We start from the raw sequence: 16,665 nt of genomic DNA, 5'->3' as shown, positions 1-16,665 counted from the left end.
CCTGTGGAGGCCAATGTAGTGTGTTTTATTCCTGAGGAGGCCAATGTAGTGTGTTTTATTCCTGAAGAGGCCAATGTAGTGTGTTTTATGCCTGTGGAGGCCAATGTAGTGTGTTTTGTTACTGAGGAGGCCAATGTAGTGTGTTTTGTTACTGAGGAGGCCAATGTAGTGTGTTTTATTCCTGAGGAGGCCAATGTAGTGTGTTTTATTCCTGAAGAGGCCAATGTAGTGTGTTTTATGCCTGTGGAGGCCAATGTAGTGTGTTTTGTTACTGAGGAGGCCAATGTAGTGTGTTTTATTCCTGAGGAGGCCAATGTAGTGTGTTTTATTCCTGTGCAGGCCAATGTAGTGTGTTTTATTCCTGAAGAGGCCAATGTAGTGTGTTTTATGCCTCTGGAGGCCAATGTAGTGTGTTTTGTTACTGAGGAGGCCAATGTAGTGTGTTTTATTCCTGAGGAGGCCAATGTAGTGTATTTTATTCCTGTGCATAGCAATGTAGTGTGTTTTGTTACTGAGGAGGCCAATGTAGTGTGTTTTATTCCTGAGGAGGCCAATGTAGTGTGTTTTATGCCTGTGGAGGCCAATGTAGTGTGTTTTGTTACTGAGGAGGCCAATGTAGTGTGTTTTATTCCTGAGGAGGCCAATGTAGTGTGTTTTATTCCTGTGCAGGCCAATGTAGTGTGTTTTGTTACTGAGGAGGCCAATGTAATGTGTTTTATTCCTAAGGAGGCCAATGTAGTGTTCCTGTGGAGGTCAATGTAGTGTGTTTTATTCCTGTGGAGGTCAATGTAGTGTGTTTTATTCCTGTGGAGGCCAATGTAGTGTGTTTTATTCCTGAGGCCAATGTAATGTGTTTTATTCCTGTGGAGGCCAATGTAGTGTGTTCTATTCCTGTGCAGGCCAATGTAGTGCGTTTTATTACTGAGGAGGCCAATGTAGTGTGTTTTATTCCTGTGGAGGCCAATGTAGTGTGTTTTATTCCTGTGGAGGATAATGTAGTGTGTTTTATTCCTGTGGAGGATAATGTAGTGTGTTTTATTCCTGTGGAGGCCAATGTAGTGTGTTTTATTCCTGTGGAGACCAATGTAGTGTTTTTTATTCCTGTGAAGGCCAATGTAGTGTGTTTTATTCCGGTGGAGGCCAATGTAGTGTGTTTTATTCCGGTGGAGGCCAATGTAGTGTGTTTTATTCCGGTGGAGGCCAATGTACTGTGAGTTATTCCTGTGGAGGATAATGTAGTGTGATTTATTCCTGTGGAGGCCAATATAGTGTGTTTTATTCCTGTGGAGGCCAATGTAGTGTGTTTTATTCCTGTGGAGGCCAATGTAGTGTGTTTTATTCCTGTGGAGGCCAATGTAGTGTGTTCTATTCCTGTGCAGGCCAATGTAGTGTGTTTTATTCCTGAGGAGGCCAATGTAGTGTGTTTTATGCCTGTGGAGGCCAATGTAGTGTGTTTTATTCCTGAGGAGGCCAATGTAGTGTGTTTTATTCCTGAGGAGGCCAATGTAGTGTGTTTTGTTACTGAGGAGGCCAATGTAATGTGTTTTATTCCTAAGGAGGCCAATGTAGTGTTCCTGTGGAGGCCAATGTAGTGTGTTTTATTCCTGTGGAGGCCAATGTAGTGTGTTTTATTCCTGTGGAGGATAATGTAGTGTGTTTTATTCCTGTGGAGGCCAATGTAGTGTGTTTTATTCCTGTGGAGACCAATGTAGTGTTTTTTATTCCTGTGGAGGCCAATGTAGTGTGTTTTATTCCGGTGGAGGCCAATGTAGTGTGTTTTATTCCGGTGGAGGCCAATGTACTGTGAGTTATTCCTGTGGAGGATAATGTAGTGTGATTTATTCCTGTGGAGGCCAATATAGTGTGTTTTATTCCTGTGGAGGCCAATGTAGTGTGTTTTATTCCTGTGCAGGCCAATGTAGTGTGTTTTATTCCTGAGGCCAATGTAATGTGTTTTATTCCTGTGGAGGCCAATGTAGTGTGTTCTATTCCAGTGCAGGCCAATGTAGTGCGTTTTATTACTGAGGAGGCCAATGTAGTGTGTTTTATTCCTGTGGAGGCCAATGTAGTGTGTTTTTTTCCTGTGGAGGATAATGTAGTGTGTTTTATTCCTGTGGAGGCCAATGTAGTGTGTTTTATTCCTGTGGAGACCAATGTAGTGTTTTTTATTCCTGTGGAGGCCAATGTAGTGTGTTTTATTCCGGTGGAGGCCAATGTACTGTGAGTTATTCCTGTGGAGGATAATGTAGTGTGATTTATTCCTGTGGAGGCCAATATAGTGTGTTTTATTCCTGTGGAGGCCAATGTAGTGTGTTTTATTCCTGTGGAGGCCAATGTAGTGTGTTTTATTCCTGTGCAGGCCAATGTAGTGCGTTTTATTCCTGTGGAGGCCAATGTAGTGCGTTTTATTCCTGAGGAGGCCAATGTCGTGTGTTTTATTCCTGAGCAGGCCAATGTAGTGTGTTTTATTCCTGAGGAGGCCAATGTAGTGTTCCTGTGGAGGCCAATGAAGTGTGTTTTATTCCTGAGGAGGCCAATGTAGTGTGTTTTATTCCTGTGGAGGCCAATGTAGTGTGTTTTATTCCTGTGGAGGCCAATGTAGTGGGTTTTATTCCTGAGGAGGCCAATGTCGTGTGTTTTATTCCTGAGCAGGCCAATGTAGTGTGGGAGGCCAATGTAGTGTTCCTGTGGAGGCCAATGAAGTGTGTTTTATTCCTGAGGAGGCCAATGTAGTGTTCCTGTGGAGGCCAATGTAGTGTGTTTTATTCCTGTGGAGGCCAATGTAGTGTTCCTGTGGAGGCCAATGTAGTGTGTTTTATTCCTGTGGAGGCCAATGTAGTGTGTTTTATTCCTGAAGCCAATGTAATGTGTTTTATTCCTGTGGAGGCCAATGTAGCGTGTTCTATTCCTGTGCAGGCCAATGTAGCGTGTTCTATTCCTGTGCAGGCCAATGTAGTGTGTTTTATTACTGAGGAGGCCAATGTAGTGTGTTTTATTCCTGTGGAGGCCAATGTAGTGTGTTTTATTCCTGTGGAGGCCAATGTAGTGTGTTTTATTCCTGTGCAGGCCAATGTAGTGTGTTTTATTCCTGTGCAGGATAATGTAGTGTGTTTTATTCCTGTGGAGGATAATGTAGTGTGTTTTATTCCTGTGGAGGATAATGTAGTGTGAGTTATTCCTGTGGAGGATAATGTAGTGTGAGTTATTCCTGTGGAGGATAATGTAGTGTGAGTTATTCCTGTGGAGGATAATGTAGTGTGAGTTATTCCTGTGGAGGCCAATGTAGTGTGTTTTATTCCTGTGGAGGATAATGTAGTGTGAGTTATTCCTGTGGAGGATAATGTAGTGTGAGTTATTCCTGTGGAGGCCAATGTAGTGTGTTTTATTCCTGTGGAGGATAATGTAGTGTGAGTTATTCCTGCGGAGGATAATGTAGTGTGAGTTATTCCTGTGCAGGCCAATGTAGTGTGTTTTATTCCTGTGGAGGCCAATGTAGTGTGTTTTATTACTGAGGAGGCCAATGTAGTGTTTTATTCCTGTGGAGGATAATGTAGTGTGAGTTATTCCTGTGGAGGCCAATGTCTATGTTTTTCTATTGGTCACATTGCTGGATGGTGTGCCTTGGCAATTTTAAAATCTTGTGTTGTGTGCCTCGAGTTGAAAATCACTGCTGTACATGGCACCATATGTCCGAATACCCATGTTTACTGCTCTAAGTTCGTTTTGGTCCAGTAGTCAAGTTATCACTTTGTTACTGAAATTTGTGATTATGTTACTGAGTAAACAGCTTTTAAATTTACAGGAGTTTGTCCAGAATATTTTGTGCATATTACCATCCACTGCCTACTCTATACTGTTGGGAGAAGCATCCAGAAATTAGAACTGCACTTAGGTGCATCATAGGTGAACTGCTTGGGCTGCACTCCTCCACAGAATTGTAAAAAGTACAGTGCAAACCATGTTTTATTCTAAGTGGAGCAAAGATGGCTGGATTTTCAGCTGTTCTGCACAACTTTAAAGGCTTGTTGACACATATGTGCTTGGAAAATGAGTAACAAGATATAAAAAACAAACATGCACTTTAGACACGTGGAGCCAAATGTAATAGGGTGAGAGTTTAGAAAATGTGAGAGTTTAGCAGCAAACTCTGACACTTTTTAAACTGGGCCAATGTAATAGAGTCAGAGAACATGTTTTTAGACTCAAAACTCTCTCACGATTTAAACTCTCATCCAGATGTTTTCCCATCTTGAAGATAAAACTCGACCAATGTGAGAGTTTACGGCTAAACTCTCACCCTATTACATTTGGCCTGTGATGTCTTTTTCATACATTGTTCTGTCACTGGTACTAATAGCACACATTAATGATGAGACATAGGTTGTGCTGCACTGTAAAGTTTTAAGATGCAACATTATGGAATGCAATGGTGGGATTAAGCCCATAAGGAACCATTCATCCTATTTGTAATGAGCGTTTCAAGTGTTAGTTAGCAACAGAAAAGGTCAGTAACAGTGGATTACACAGAAGCCTAAAATTTTACATCAGAAAAGAACCATTTGGCTCACCTACATTGCCCCTTTTGATTGGTATGAACAATCCCTAATTGAAAATTGTTAAAGTCACAACTGCAAATTTCAGACAGAATTATGACTAATAGAAGCCACAATAACTTCCATATTTTATAACTAGAGTAACCAGGACACTAATCTGCTCTAACAGACACCCAATGCTTCTTTTTATACTATATATGCCATCAGCTGTGCTTAGACATCTTTAGTTCACAGAAAATAAACATTGCAGGTTAAAAGACAACGATATATCGGCCATTCAATTGAACAGCCGATATATTGTGTGAATGTCGGTCAGTGTGTACAGCCGATATGTCTGCGAAAGACTTTGTTCACAGACATAGCGCATATAGCTGCTCATCGTGCTGTGTATACGGGTGGTCCACCGACCGGCCGTACACTTGCAGCAGAAGCCGGTGGCGACACGAACCCCGGCCAGCGGGAATGCAGTGATGGTTGTTCAGTGTGTATGAACAACCATCATCTGCAGGTATATCTTTCTGGTGTGTATCCACCTTAACTCTCCATTGTCCTCCTCAGACCATGTTTCTGCCACTGACATGATCACACGAATGAACAGTGTACTTACTGTCTTACACTTTTCTCCTGAACTAATCTGTGCTCCTGTGACATTTGTATTCTCTAAAAACTGGCAATGTAACAGGTGAGCTGAAGATGAAGCCTGAACATAATAAGGCAGGGGTGGCCAACCAGTCAGGGGCATAGAGCCAAAAAATATCTGTAGTCAAGGTAAAGAGCTGATAGCATGCGTGCGCAAAAATGGGGCGTGGCCTAGCTGTTACAAGGTCACGCCCCATTTTTGTGCACACGCCTTTGGTATGGCCTTTGCAGGAGCATGACCTTGTGTCACACTTGGGGCAGGTCCAGCACATTGAAAATACACAACTGACATAATCTTCCCAATATAAGTTTTTCACTGTTGAAGTGAAAGAAAAAGACATTGAAAAAGCCACGTTCACATAAAATACACAGAAACAAGCCAGATCCACATAACCACATCTACATAAAATACATATTGAAATCCAGAACCACATAAAATACATTGAAAAAGCAAGATTCACATAATACACACTTCAGCTCCTCCATGTGTCACTCCAGCCCCCTCCCTTGCCATTCCAGCCCACATTCATGTATCATTGCAACCCCCCCATGCCACCGCAGCGGCCCCTCATGTGTCACCCCGCCCCGGAGTTATCTCAACAGCCCCACTCTGCCCCCATAAGCATGAAAGCAGGCATCATCCCCCCAGCTCTCAGGCTGCCCCCCCCCCTTCTCCTGGCTTTCAGGCAGTAGTGCCCATTTTGCTGTGCCCCTTATGCAGTGCCCACTGTAGTAGTACCCTATATGCAGTGCCTCCCCTGTAGTTATGCAATGACCCCAGTAGTTGTGCCCCTTATGCAATGCCTCCTGTAGCTGTGCCCATTATGCAGTGTCCCCAGTAGTTGTGCCCCTTCTGCAATGCCCCTTGTATTTGTGCCCATTAACCAATGTCCCCAGTAGTTGTGGCCCTTATGCAATGCCTCCTGTAGCTGTGCCCATTATGCAATGCCCCATGTAGTTGTGCCCCTTCTGCAATGCCCCATGTAGTTGTGCCCATTAAGCACTGCTCCCAGTAGTTGTGCCCCTTCTGAAATGCACCTTGTAGTCGTGCCCCCAGTATTAGCTCCCCCTCCCTGCCCACACCCCATGTGAAGAAACTTACCTGTCTTCATGCTGGCACCGCTTTCGCACCTGCTGGATCTAAGGCGCGCGGGCTCCTCACATCGCAGGTGACGTCCTGATGTCACCCGCGCACTGCATCACTGGGAACGCTGGCCTCTTAAGCGGTCATAGTCGTCTTTAGCCTCTTATCGCTTCAGAGGCCAGCGTTCACAGTTCCAGTGGGGGTCTGCCGAGCCGCAACACAAAAACAAATGAGCAGCATGCAGCTCGAGAGCCGCGGGTTGGCCACCCCTATAATAAAGTTCTGACACTAGCTAATTTCATTTGGTGAAATCATCAATTAAGCTAAATGTACTGTTCTGATCCACAAACTATAAAAGTACCGGCCATAATCTATGAGAAAGTAGGGGAGAGTTCAAATCATAATATACAATATACAACAAGGCACAAATCAAAGCAAAACTATAAAATGATAAGGATATATAACTACACAAAATATGGCCTGATTCATTTAAGGTTCTGCTGGAGGAATTGTGGTGAGGTGGCCTCTATGACACACACTTTCTTGTCATGCCCCATGATTCAGCCCATGTGGCTCGAAGTCTTCAATCTAATTTCTCATGTCACTACAGTGTCTCTCCTTTGCCTCCCTAAAATAGCCCTTTTTCACCATTTACCTCCCTCAGTTCAATGTTTTAATAAATATGTAATTGGCCATATCTTTACAGCCACAAGAGCAGAACTGGCTCAATATCGAAAGAGACCCAATCCTCTCCTCATATTTAGAATTATTTCAAACAACCAGCGTAGTTTTGTGATGGAAACACTTGGTTTTAAATAATAACCCTCAGTCTCTTCTCCCCTGATTGAATGGAGATTATGGCATGACTTCTATGCTACCTAACTATCTCGCTACGATGAGTTCCTCTTCTAATTTGTAAATTAGGAGAATTACCTGCATGAGTATGCCGACTACGGTTTAATTTCCCTGGTCTGTGTGTATTTATTTACATGTCCTCTATTACATATGCTTCAGTTTGTTCCCCCTTCCTGCAATTGTTTTGTTCTCTTTTTACTTTCTCCCAGTTTTTTTGTATAATCCGTAAACCTTACATGTGAATGCCATCACTGTTCAAAGTGTATTGCTATTCTTTTCAATAAAAATTGATTAAGTTAAAAAAAAAAAAGAAAAAAAAAGTACATAATGATTGCTCCATGGCTATGGACAGCAAAGCATACACAATTACAAAGCTAAATGCCTGATCATACCTGTTTTCCCCATACACATATATATCTAGGCAAAGTAACATGCACTTTTTTAGTATCAAACACAACATTCACTTCTCCCAATTCCCGAAACACCTCAACAAGGTAATAAAACCAGCTCATACAGGACTTAATACAGAGTTAGGAGGAAGCAAAAAAAAAAAAACACATATTACAGGAAGGCATGCATGGTATGTTAAACATGGAGGCTGGAAATCTTCATTTGTATTTTTCTATTTCAGTGTATTTTATTTAAAAGTGTTATAATCTGAATTCCTTTTGAGCATGACTTGGCAGAAGCAGGGGTTGCGGGAATGTATATTCTGTTGCAAAATCACTTTGACAGAGCAAAGCAAACAAAATCTTACTGTGAAACAAATGTGTCTTTGTAAATATGTTTCTATACATTTCTATATAGTAAATCCTTGACTCCTAGGACAGTGCAAGCATTCCGTGATTAGCAGGTCACATTGAAGAGATAATACGCAAGTTAGATATTATTGTCATGAAACACACAAAACAGGTTTACAGTTCATGTTTTTCATATAACAGGCTCCATATGCCAATTATTACAAACATATGCTTCATAGTCAAATCCAATTAAAGGAGCACTAAAACTAAAATTCAACTTGCCTTACATATACAGCTACTAAAATCACTTACTAATATATCTCTAGCCTGATCCATGTTCTACTTGATCATTTGGGCTACTGACCCGATGGCTCAATGCATCCATGGATTCATTTTGTGTCCACATTACAGGCAGAGAAGGAGAACAAGAATTCAATGGTTCCTCACTTTGGGGTAGATTTACTAAACCTTGGAGTGAGATAAATTGGAGAGAGAAAGTACCAACCAATCAGCTCCTGTCATTTTTCAAATGCAGTCGACAAAATGACAGGAGCCGATTGGTTGGTACTTTATACCTTGTCTACTTTCTCTCTCTCCAAGGCTTACTACATCTATCCCTCTTGTTGCTGATCAAAGGGTGATTCTTTCAGTTTTCCTACTGGCCTGATGTTCTGGATTTGAACGTTGCCTTATTGGAAGGGAAGGATGTACTGTAGGCACTAAGAGGTGTCTATATCATAAGGAAGAATGACAGTTATTTTATGTGTATGAATGACTGGTGGTATTATGTTATAATCAAGTTCAACAGTTACTTATAGGCAAAAAAAGAACACAACATGTAGGATCTCCATTCATCCTACTGGGGCATGAAAGATGACTTTGAGGCTCTGAAAATGCACCTTGAGGAGAATCCAAGGCACAAAAGCTGCCTTTCCAAAGCGGAGAAACTGGAGAAGGGTGGGAAATGTGACTTCATTTTTTTAATGAACCTCCCCACTGGCCAGTTTCTCTGTATGAGCTATGAAACAAGTTCCGCACCATCAGGTTGATAAGGTCAATGTCACTGAAGTAGTCACAGACTTCTATGGCAATCTCTAATACCCAAAGACAATGTACGGAGACAAAGCTGTCAGGTTCCTGTTGGGTAATCCGGCCAGAAAATCAGTAGCTCTCTTAGAACTGGAGATGCAGTCTGCTTCAAAACCTTTTGAGACAGGCAGGATACCAGGCAGTGATGGCCTCCCAATGGAGCTGTAGGTAATGCTGAGGAACGCATTGGCCCAGACCTGCAAGAGCTGTACAAGGCCTGTGGCATGCATGGGCACAAAATTGCAGACAACCTCACCTTACTCAAGGACATAGTTCATCACATAAGTACTGATCATCATTTTGTATGGAATCCAGAGATCATTGCACTGGGTACAAAAAGTCAATGCATTTAGTTAAAACAATTGTCAGGACCTGTGAAGACTTTAGCTTTATGGACAAATTAAACTGTGGGGTCAGAAGCAAATCTTTTTGGATGGTGGCATTTATCATAATTCCTGTTCAACAATGGAAATGTGCAAATAGCCCCATTTCTATTGCTTTGACCATAATAGTATCATGGATTTCATTTGTTTAACACAGATAAAAATATACCAATAAGCATGAGGGAGAAAGGCGAGTATTGAGGGATCAGTCCTGAGTCTGGAGTCAGCAAAGGCTTCCATTCCATTCCGCAATCAACCTCCACCCAGTAACAGTGTTGTGTAATTGTGCTAACTGGATATTCCACAACATTCTGATGAGGAGTTCACATGACCTGTATACATACTGAGACATGGAGGGCAGATAACTCGGCATATACATTTACCTAACATCAGACACGCAGCTCCTGGGAAAGATCCACTAATTCTCATTATAGATCATGTGGGGATGCAGTCAGGAAGCCCATTCCCATGTGTGGGATTCCATCCTCTGCATTTCCTATTACTTTACATAAAAGTACATCTGCTGAGGATTACATTTGTATGTCTCAGCAGAGTGTATCAGGGAGTTACACTAATTGATTCCATCCTGTGTATTTCTAACGTGCTTATTAATCTGCTTCTTTCAGGTTTCTGATTCACACACATATTGCTTGTAGCAACGACACCGGATGGGTGGATAGATGACATATCTTCTGGTGACATGTAATACTTTGATTTATTCATAACACATTCTCTGGTCACTGTAGACAGAAGAGATGTAAGGTCTGCTGATTTATTGGGGAACTTTTGCATATGTAACACACCCCATTGCTACAGAAACCCTTGCTGGTGACTAAGCTAAATAACCTAGCTTGGGTTGGTGGTGAAGAGGTAAAAGAAAATGCAGGTGCACATTGTAAGCACTATTCTACAATTAACATGGTGTATACATGAGGTTCTTAGCATGCTTGGCCAAAAGTGCCCATCCATCACGTCACAGTGAGCTCCATCAGATGGATCCCTAATACTAACACATTGGCGTAAATGTACATTTTTTTTCCTTATGGCCTATTATATCTCTCACTTGCTTTAAAATCCACCTCATGCCAATCTGACCACCCACTTACTCTGAACTATCCCAACAAGCCACTTACACCTTTAAAGAGGCGACCACTCACTGGCTAATCTAAAATGAATTTCAGCCAGTGCCCACAGAGGAAGGATAGAGAGCATCCGGGGCAGAATATGCTGCACTACCTCCCTCGTATTGTACAATAAAGGTCATGTGACATGGAAGCAGGTTTCTCCCAGTGGTATTCTCTGCTTTTTATCACAGCAGACAATAAGTCTCAGTAGGGGACAGAGTCAGGGTCACAAATGGGCATTTGCCAACCACTGTTCCACACAGACCTAATATCATCAACCAGGTTGGAGACAATCATGATGTCATGATTTTCTCCAGATTCAATGCCATTGTATCACAGCTCCAAGAACATCCATTGATTATAGCGATTGTCAGATACTGGCTATATTTTAGCTAATACTACAACTTGCTATAACTATCTCATTAGGTAAATATCCAATAGCATAAAGTTTGCCTCTTCACGGAAGCAATGCTTATCCCCAACCCCATCCCTTCAAAGCATCAGTCTCCCTGGAATTACAAGAAGGAAATAAAACTAGAAATAATACATGGTAGTTTCTGATGGGTTAAATTAAAACTCGAATGTGGAATATTTTCTCCCATCTTGTCACTTTAGGCACAAAATAAGTAGAGACGAGCGTTTCGGTTTTACTCTGTTATGTTGGGATCTCAAAACGCAGCATCTAAATGGCTATCTGGCTCTCACGTGTTTTGGATAGTCAATAAAATAAATCCGAACTTGCACTAATTTGGTGAAAAGAACAGAGTTAAAACCGAACCGCTCATCCCCACAAATAAGTCCCTCCGTAAATCACCTGCAGGACCACTGACACCTCCAATACTTCCTGGTGCCAGAGCGTGGCTGTCCACTCAACACGGACTAAAATGTCCCTCTCTCACATATGCTCACGGCCTGCAACATATGACAACAGTGGTGACTGCACAACATCTGCAGAGTGTTGGCCACCTATAATTTGGGGTAGATAGAGCACAGAGTCGCCACAATACCTTGAATAGTTGTCAGCGTTGTAGGTTTTCCTTTTGTTAGCAGAAGCAACGGATGTGGTGGTTTTGGCCAAGCTTGGGGGTGTTCTTGACTTCATTGAGCCTCTACGATTTAAAGTGAGAAAATAAAAGTTCAAGAAAAAAAAGTAATAAAACATGTTTAATATTGAAACACACAATAAAGCCTAAATGTAAATGCTATTTTCAAAATTTTAAAAACCTCTGACCTGCAGCACAAATGCAATTTTGTGACATTGTATTAGTTCAGGTTTGCATGTGGCTTAGCGCAAAAGACGGGGACTATGGTAGAAGAACCTGGGTGGACCAGAAACGTGTAAGGCTCTTCACCTACATGCAAAAAACATGATAAACAAGATTTCATGCCACGAGTTATTTAAATGATCTTCAAGGGGTTGAGATTAGCCACAGAACCCTGTTGTAAAATGGGCAGATATATAAAGATGCATGGAGGTGGTGGAAATCAGCTCATCTTTGACCTTTAAGTCTGCATTGCTATGTGGGCCTGCAATCCCCCAGAGCAGAAAGTGGGTATTTTCTTGTGACAGCAACAAGTGAGGAGAGAGGGACAAAGAGACAGAGAGAGAGACAGAGAGAGAGAGAGAGACAGATACAGACATACACAAGAGACAGACAGTGTGTGTTAGAGGTTTTGAGATTATTGTAGTTCTATACCGTACATTTTTATATGCTATCCGAGTCTGGCCATGTACAAACGTGTTGCCTGGCACAAGTGGGCCAACAGGTCCTGTGTGTCTCCACTGGCGCCAAGTATTTTTTTTTCGCCTGAAAATGTATCTTCGTTGCAATCGGATGCGACAAGTAGCTTCAGGGGAATGCTCCGATTAATTTGATATTTGACACTTGTATACCTGTGTGCGACTGGGTGTTTATACGAAGCACAACGGAACTCGGCATGGGAAAAAAGCTGCGGCTGATGCATCGTAGCACTTGGTATACAGACTCAGAGGCACACAGATATACAAGTGTCACATATTAACCATTGTAGTCCCTTGAAGCGGTGTGTCAGATCGGATTCCAACTAAGATGCATTTTCCGGTAAAAAAAAAAAAAAAAAAAGACAGAAGTCGAGTCATACGGGACCTGGCGCGCCGCAAAGCTGCTATTTGGTGCGACTGCAGCAATAGTGTATGAGGATTGAGGACACATCTGTATAACAACATTCTTTTTCTTTAATGTATCAATATTACAATCAAATAATTAAAGGTCTGCAATGTACAGGCCACTCCCTTGAGTTACTAGAGAGACCGGCTCATAACCGGGTGTTTCTGAGGTTTTGTGTTACTCAAATTCAACAGTAGTCTGGCTAAAGAGATTACAAACCAGTAACTTCTCTTGGGACAGAACTCAGGACACTGATTTGCTGTAACATGTTAGTGATTGTGGTTCCTGGATTTCAGTGCAAAGATACAATAAAAACCTAATAAAATAGAGGGCTGAGTAATCCCAATTTACTGTCACCTTCAGTACTACCACCAGTGTGTCTCTTACAGACATGCCGAAGTGAGGAAGCTCCTGTAGAGAAGGAGCGTCTACATTCCAGACTGCAGCAATCCCTGCATGGATGTGTCTGGCTCCATAGTGAGTGATAAGAGAAGACATACATTGAACTAATACTAATTTGGACATGATGATTACAGGTCAACTATATAAACCACAGAATTCTGATATTTTTTATGGGTGGGCTGAATACAAGAGATATTTGCTCTTATGAATTTTCTGAACAAAAATATCTTTCAAATGTGACATTATCCATGTAGTGATGTCATTTACATTAGGATTTCCAGGCACCCAGGTAAATATTATATTACACATTCAACAAGGCCCTATGATAAACCCTGAAAGTCCAACAGGATTTAAAAAATAAAGCTGTGCGTTATTTCTGCAAGGTCTCCCAATCCTTCCGTTTGGTTTGTTACAAAACTAACATGGACGTGAATATAGCGCTGTAATGATGTGTCCGTCCAATTTACCATTACAGATATTGGGCCTGATTCAGCAAGGATCGCAGATGTGATTGCAATAGCGATTACGCATGCAGGCTCACTGCGAAGATATGCTAATCCTCTGTGATCGCTATGCCGTCGCAGCACAACATAAGGACGCCCTCCTTACCTTCCACACATCCGTAATACTTGGCAAGACTGCGAAACCATCGGTAGAAGAGTACAATCGCAGCCTCAAGCACAATTGCACAAGCTTCCGGTACGCAGTGAGAGCTCAGGCTGCGCATGGTATCGCAGTGGCTAATATATATACACCACTGCGTTTTGCTGACCACCCCTGCGTCTCCACTCCCAAACGGTACTTCCTGTCAATCACCATGCAATCGGTCTGCATAGTCACTGCGATCGCAGTCCCAATCGCAGTGGAGTGTTCGTGCATCGCAGTGGAGTGTTCGTGCATGCGCAGTAGGCAACAATCGTCCCATTGCGTGAGTAATCGCAGTTGCGATGCTTTCTGTATCAGGCCCATTATTAAGTGTGTGGGTGTCATACTTTTTGATGAGAATGCATTAACCCTGGCTGACCAGGTCATTCAGAAACACGATGAGTCATGATGAGCCAGGCTGGGACAGTTTCTATGTCTGCCGATTGAGCGGCATGGATATCATTATGTGTGCATGTGATATCCCTCCCACCCAAATGTACTGTAGCTGTTTCCCTGGGTTTGATGAGTTCTTTAAAAACATCATTTATAAACCCATTTTGTTTGCCAACTAAAAATGGTGGCAGAGTGGGGCATAAACTTGAGGACTAATCCAACCACAAGCTCTTGCCGAGCCCCAGGAAATCAGCTGACTGTAACAGCCCCAAGGACCGTGACAAAGGGAGGAATACTCAACTACCTCCCTTCACTAGTAAACAGACTACTAACCAGACTGTTAATCCCCATTGAAGTAATTCAGTGTGTGTAGTCAGTCTCTAACTTACAGTAGAAGACACATTCTTGCCCATCTTGACTCACTTTTTGGATTGCGTTAAAGAGCAACGCGGAAACTGACATATAGCCGAGTTCGCCTGATAAATGCTGAGCAATATATATTCTCTGTATTGATGCAAGTCTGGAAACTATTATAACAGCATATACAGCCAGGTCTGTTATGTCGCTGCTAAAAAATAATTCACCTGTAGCGCCCCTGCACCTTTCATGTAGAATTAATGGTAACATAGTGATGGTTCACGTGACATCAGTCTGCGACTTACCACCAGCCTGAAAAGTAGCCAAATAGGACCCACTAAAGTCATTGATATTACTTATTTAATTAGAGAATTGTTTTGAAAATGCCAATTAGTGAATTCGCCGTAAGTTGATGAACATCAAACCTCATTTAATTTTGCATGTGCAGAGCATCTTGTACTGAGAGGAAGGGACCTTTTTTGCTATTGAAGTGACAAAGTTTTTGTGGGATTTAGATGGGGATAGGGTTGGACATCTAGGGGTATATTTTCTAAAGTGCACATTTACAGCAGTGGAGGTATTTATCATTGCAACCAATGAGATTCTGCTTATCATTTATCTAGCACCTTGTAGAAGAAATAGTTAGAATCTGATTGGTTGCCATCGGCAAAACCGCCAATAAAAGTGCTTAGATAAACCAGGTTAAATACAACTTTATTCTAACAGCGTACTTAGCATCACCTTGCTGATACTATTAAATATGAATCCTGATCACAAGATCTCACTGCATCATAAAGCTGTTTGGGGAAGCCAAGCTATAAATTAAAGCAAACAGACTGCTGTATAATATTACCATGCTGGGATCAATTCTTGTTTAATAACTTATAACAAGCCGACTGAGTTATTTAAAGCACCAGTTAAACCATCAGTGTCTCTGAACACATTCATGCATACGTGCACTGTACATGTAAAGGAAACCTACAGTAAATAGGTTAATACTTACATGTTAATAAAAACAGACATTCTTTAGATCTTGGGATGGAATTATCTGTTACTTATACAATGTTTGTAAATCCCTTAATGTCCGCAGGAGTGAGCCTATTGTACCCAGCTTACTAGTAGGGGGAAAGGCCGAATAGTTTAATAGGCTGCAAATAGCAGACGACATTTTAAAGTGAAAACACAAGTCAGAAGATACAAAGGTAATAATATATATATATATATATATATATATATATATATATATATATATATATATATATATATATATGCAATCATATTTGTACTACCCTAATAAAATGCGGCTAGAGATTCACTCCTACTCCAAGCAGACAGACAGCGCAATTTTCCAGCAGCCGCTTAACTGACAATTTTTTCTGTATTTAACAAAGATAAAACATTTTTAAAAATGTGTTTAAATATTTTATTGAAAAAAATATGCCTAGGAGGTGTCCTACAAGTCTCCCGTCCCCAGGCGCCCATTGTAACATTACCTCCCACCCTAGTGGAAAAAGAGAATAGATCTTCAGTATCATTAACCCCCACCCCCTTAGTGATCCTCAGGGCATAATCCCTCCACCTCGTATCAATAGGTCGAATGTTAAATCGAACAGAATCCAAAATCGAACTTTAGTAAATATACCTCCAGATTTGAGCTAGTAGGTTTCTCCAGCGGTGCATTCGCTAACAGTTACATTGCAAGCGACTGTCCCATCCCGCTATGTGCCCTAGCTTTTAAAGAGGAAATGAATTATGCACATGTGCAGAAAAGATTTTTCCTTTTCCCCCAGCCTAAAAGCAGTGATGTACTGGTCTCAGCACTAAGGCCCTGATTCAGAGCCTGCCGCTATTTGCGCTCGCTCGTTCAGAAAAAAGAGGTGGCTATTCAAATGAACTGTTCGCTCTTTGCGGTCTGTTCAAGCCTCTAGGTCTGAACGAGCGAACCAAACATGCAGTCGTTTTTAGGAAAACTACGCCCCCTGGCCGCTCGCATCCTACGTCATTGACCGCTATTTATTAGATTAATCGAGTACATCGACCAGCGTATGAACTGCTCGCTATTCTTGTGGTTGGTTTTTCCTACCGCAATCATGCGAGCAGTTCTGACTATAAAATAACCCAGTGACGTGGTCAATGACGCTGCTGTATTAATTATGCACACCCTTAAAACGCCCGTTTTGACCTTTAAGCACGCCTGCGTTCTGATCTCCACTCCCCGTTTTCAAGCACCTTCCCCTGTTACCACCCACATACG

General features: G+C 41.9%; 1 protein-coding gene across 1 annotated transcript in view; it reads right to left on the bottom strand.

Moving 5' to 3' along the window:
- Nucleotides 1-16,665, bottom strand: part of ZC2HC1A (zinc finger C2HC-type containing 1A) — a 109,576-nt gene that overhangs the window by 1,230 nt on the left and 91,681 nt on the right. Inside the window, exon 8 of the mRNA XM_088471565.1 lies at nucleotides 11,475-11,576. Within this exon, the coding sequence (XP_088327691.1) occupies nucleotides 11,475-11,576 (102 nt within the window). The remainder of the gene's footprint in view (nucleotides 1-11,474; nucleotides 11,577-16,665) is intronic.

Source organism: Taudactylus pleione, unplaced genomic scaffold (assembly GCF_031769625.1).
Source record: "Taudactylus pleione unplaced genomic scaffold, aTauple2 ptg000114l, whole genome shotgun sequence".
NCBI classification, from domain to species: Eukaryota; Metazoa; Chordata; class Amphibia; order Anura; family Myobatrachidae; genus Taudactylus; species Taudactylus pleione.
Note: the sequence above shows the minus strand (reverse complement) of the source record. Positions and strands in the feature narration are given on the sequence as shown.